Source organism: Manacus vitellinus, unplaced genomic scaffold (genome assembly GCF_001715985.3).
Source record: "Manacus vitellinus isolate BGI_N305 unplaced genomic scaffold, ASM171598v3 scaffold_58_pilon, whole genome shotgun sequence".
NCBI classification, from domain to species: Eukaryota; Metazoa; Chordata; class Aves; order Passeriformes; family Pipridae; genus Manacus; species Manacus vitellinus.
Genome location: NW_021940671.1, coordinates 3,502,554 through 3,506,343, shown reverse-complemented (window position 1 = coordinate 3,506,343; position 3,790 = coordinate 3,502,554). Strand labels below are relative to the sequence as shown.

Sequence of the window (3,790 nt, the reverse complement as noted above, 5' to 3'; positions counted from 1 at the left end):
GGGAATCAGTGCCAGGGAAGGGTTTTACAAGGGCAACACCCCGAAAAATCTCATCAAACCAGAGGTGGGAGGGCAGGGGGGGCACAGTGACCCCGTGCCATGACTGGGGTGCACGTCATGTGCTCCCAGAGGGACTCACAGGGTTTCCACCGTGCTGGGGCTGCTGCCAAAAGAATGTGGGAACTCAGGGGTTCTACAGCCTTGCTGCTGCAGTTGGATGTCAGGGAAGGAATCTCAGCCACCCTCGGTCCCATGGGAGGAGCAGGGAGAGGGCAGGGCCACCTGCATGTGCCCAGGATGTGCCCAGGGCTTGTTCCTTTGCCTTCTCCCCCGTTGGAGGGGCACCCTCAGGGTCTGCTCGGGGTGTTGGGGCTGTTTCCCCTCCCTGCCTCCATGGGCTTCATCCCAAAGCTGCAGCAGCCAGTCCCTCTGGGGCTGAGGGGGCTCTTCCCGGGATGATGAGACCATTCCCTGCACCCAGGCCCATCCCACGGGGAGGGCAGTGCAGGGCTGAGCCCCTCCTGTGCCCCTCTTCCCGGGGGATTCCCTTTGTTCCAGCAGCATAAACCACCCCAGGCTGGGAGCAGCAAACCCAGCTCCCTTTGGATTAAATCCCAATTTTCCCCCCCTCAGCATAGGCTGCTGTGCTTGGACAGGGGCCTGCAGCACCAGGGTGTTCCTCAAGGATATTCTCAGGGATATTCCCAGGGATATGAGCAGCCTCTGCTGCCCTTGAGATGGCCCTTCTCCCGGCAAAGCCTTTGCCCCTTTGTGCAGGTTTTCCCTTTTTTTTCTGGAAAGCACTGCCACCCTCGGCAGGGCAGAGTGATCCTGTCCTGTGAGGGAGACCTGGGTTTGGAAAAGAGGGGGGAAGAGCCCTCTTTAGGCCTTGCAGTTGTGGGCTGGATGCAGAGCAAGGCTGGACCAACCACGAGCGTGCCCCTGACCCCAGTTTTTTGTCATGTTGGGGCATTTTTTTGGGAAGATCAAAGACTTTTGGTGTGCAACCAAGTCCCAGATGCTGAAAACCCAGCTGCTCCCACGGTGACAGCGATGTTGTCGAGGGAGAAAAGTGAAAGGTCACTTCTCCATGGCCAAAATTGGAAAGCAAAGTCCAGAGAAAGTTTCCGTGTGTGTGTGTGTGTGTGTGTGTGGACAGAGCAGAGCACCAGCCAGAGGGATTAGGGAAAAACATCCCATGGATGAATCAGTGGGGGCCCAGGCAGCCTGGGATTCCTGGGAATCACCCCCTGGGAGCCAGAGGGTTCAAGGGGGGACCCCAGAGCTGTGCAGGGGGGTTAAAGAACCCCTGTTCTTGAGGTGCTGGTGGCTGCCAGTGCAGGCAGGTCCAGGCAGGCCCAGAGCCCCAGGAGCAGCACAGATGGGTTCTCCAGTCCATTAAAGAGAGGTCTGTGAAGGCTCAACCTCGCTGATCAATACAGTTTCTATTTCAAGGCCGTGGAGCAGCAGTGAGGAATGCAAAGGACATTATTTAAACATCATAAAAGAGAGGGAGGGAGGCAGGGAGGGAGCAGCACTCGGCCCAGCACTGGCCTGGTGTCTCTCAGCCACAGCACTTAACCATTTGCAGCCCCTCAGTTGCACTTTAATATCTTTTATCCCTCTCCACGGTGCCAGGAAGGGCTGATGTCCAGCTGCTGGTGCAGCCCTGCCCTGTGCCAGCTCCTCAGCCACCGTGTGGGTCCAGCTGGTGCCCAGACTACTCCACCAGCCCATGGAGACAGGGCTGCAAACCACTTCCCTGGCTCCTGGGAACGGCTCTGTCAATATTTGCACAAGAGTCAGGCTCCCTGTGTGTCCCCGGGGGATTGCAGGGCTTGGTTACAGCCGGGGAAGGAAGGATAAAATCACCTGTGGGTGGCACTGGGCAAGTGAGAAGGTGCTGCTGAGCCTCTCTCTGTAGCCCCAGAGCTCCTGGGGCTCAAAGCAAAGCTGCTGCACCCCAGTTCCAGCCCTGCCCCAGGTCTGGGATTGCTGCAGCCCTGGGGGATGCAGTGCCCACCTCGGTGGCTTGTGGGGTCCCAGTTCACCCTGAACAGCAGCAATTTCCAGGCTGGGCTTTGCTTTTGGGCTGCCAACGTGTGCCCTCCGTGCCCAGCCTTTCTTCTTCCCTGGTGAGATGCTGCTGTCAGCTCGGGGCATTTGGGATCCCGGGGTTATTTCCTGCCACCCCTGTGGACACGGGCAGGGGAAGCTCCCAGAGCAGGGGGAGATGTCCCAGGGCAGGTCGGGATGTGCTCCCTGGGCTGGGCACTGCCCACGGTGCCAACGACCCCAAAGGAAAGGGTCAGGTCCTTTTGGAGGGTCTGATACTGGGGATCCTGAGCTGGGGGTGGGGGTGGGATCCTGCTATGCCAGGCCACACCATACTGTGCCATGCAGTCTGAGAAAGGGAGCTTCTGCAGGCCAGGATTTGGGATAAACCAGCCCTTGGAGTCACCCCCCTGCAGCCAGCAAGGGACAGAGCACTCAGGGACACAGAGAGGGACCTTGCAGGGCTGCACAGACACTGAGGGGACAGGGGGATGGGCACCCAGAGGTGCCCAAGGCCCTTCCCCAGTGCCAGGGATGCAGGAACAGCCCTTTGGCTGCTCACATCCATGGGTGCCCCGGGAACAAGCCGTGGTGCCCACCAGCCCCCTCGTGTCCCTGGGCAGGGCAGGAGCTGGCAGAGGGATCCCTGGGGGTCTCCCGGGGAGCTCAACCCCCCCATCCCCTCCCTCCTGTCCCCAACAGTCACCTCGGAGCAGATCGAGCACCTGCACCGGCGCTTCAAGCAGCTGAGCCAGGACCAGCTGACGATCCGGTACGGCATTCCCAGCCAGCCCATTCCCAGGGCCAGCAATTCCATACCAGTGCTGGCCAGCCCATTCCCAGTGCCAGCAGCTCCATACCCAGTGCTGGCCATCCCATTCCCAGTGCTAACAATTCCATACCCAGTGCTGCCCATTCCATTCCCAGTGCCAGCAGCTCCATTCCCAGTGCTGGCCATCCCATTCCCAGTGCTAACAATTCCATTCCCAGTGCAGGCCATTCCATTCCCAGTGCTGGCCATTCCATTCCCAGTGCCAGCCATTCCATTCCCAGTGCCAGCCATTCCATTCCCAGTGCCAGCCATTCCATTCCCAGTGCCGCAGCTCCATTCCCAGTGCTGGCCATCCCATTCCCAGCGCCGGCCATCCCATTCCATTCCCGACCAGCACAGGCTCAGCCCGGTGCCTGTGGCACAGCTCGGAGGGACAGTGGGATGTGGAGGAAGCTGAGGGGAAGTTGGACAGCAGGAGCTCCTTCCCAGGCCTTGTTGAGCCCATTTGAGGCCTTATTCCTGGGAAAACTCTTCCAAAACCACGCAGCCATTTGCAGGTCAAGCCCCACCATCATCCCAAGTATCCCAGAGCTTCCCAAAGGGGAATTCCCCCATAGCTGCGCCGAGCACAGACTTGCTCTCAGTCTGAACTGAGGCAAAAAGGGGTTTTCACCCAAAACCTCTTTATTTTTCCATGATTGCTTTGGAAGAATGGGGTTGGGGCTTTTCAGTGGCATCTCCCTCCTCCTCCCTCCCTCCCTCCCTCATGAGAGGTTGTCCCTGTTTCCTTTGCAGCAAGGAGAATTTCGACAGCATTCCCGACCTGGAGTTCAACCCAATTAGGGGCAAAATCGTCCACGCCTTTTTTGACAAGCGGTAGGAACCCCCCCAGTGCCACAGGGAGGGGCAGAGCTGGTGGTTTATCCTCTGGGAGCGGGATGTGGCCGGGGAAAGATCTCCCTA

General features: G+C 59.2%; 1 protein-coding gene across 1 annotated transcript in view; it reads left to right on the top strand.

Annotated features, from left to right (window-relative positions):
- The first annotated feature begins 2,617 nt into the window (after positions 1-2,617).
- The window catches only part of TESC (tescalcin), a 2,879-nt gene continuing 1,706 nt past the window's right edge, over positions 2,618-3,790 (top strand). Inside the window, exons 1-3 of the mRNA XM_029963295.1 lie at positions 2,618-2,827; positions 3,623-3,703; positions 3,738-3,742. Of these exons, the coding sequence (XP_029819155.1) occupies positions 2,622-2,827; positions 3,623-3,703; positions 3,738-3,742 (292 nt within the window). The 5' untranslated portion in view covers positions 2,618-2,621. The remainder of the gene's footprint in view (positions 2,828-3,622; positions 3,704-3,737; positions 3,743-3,790) is intronic.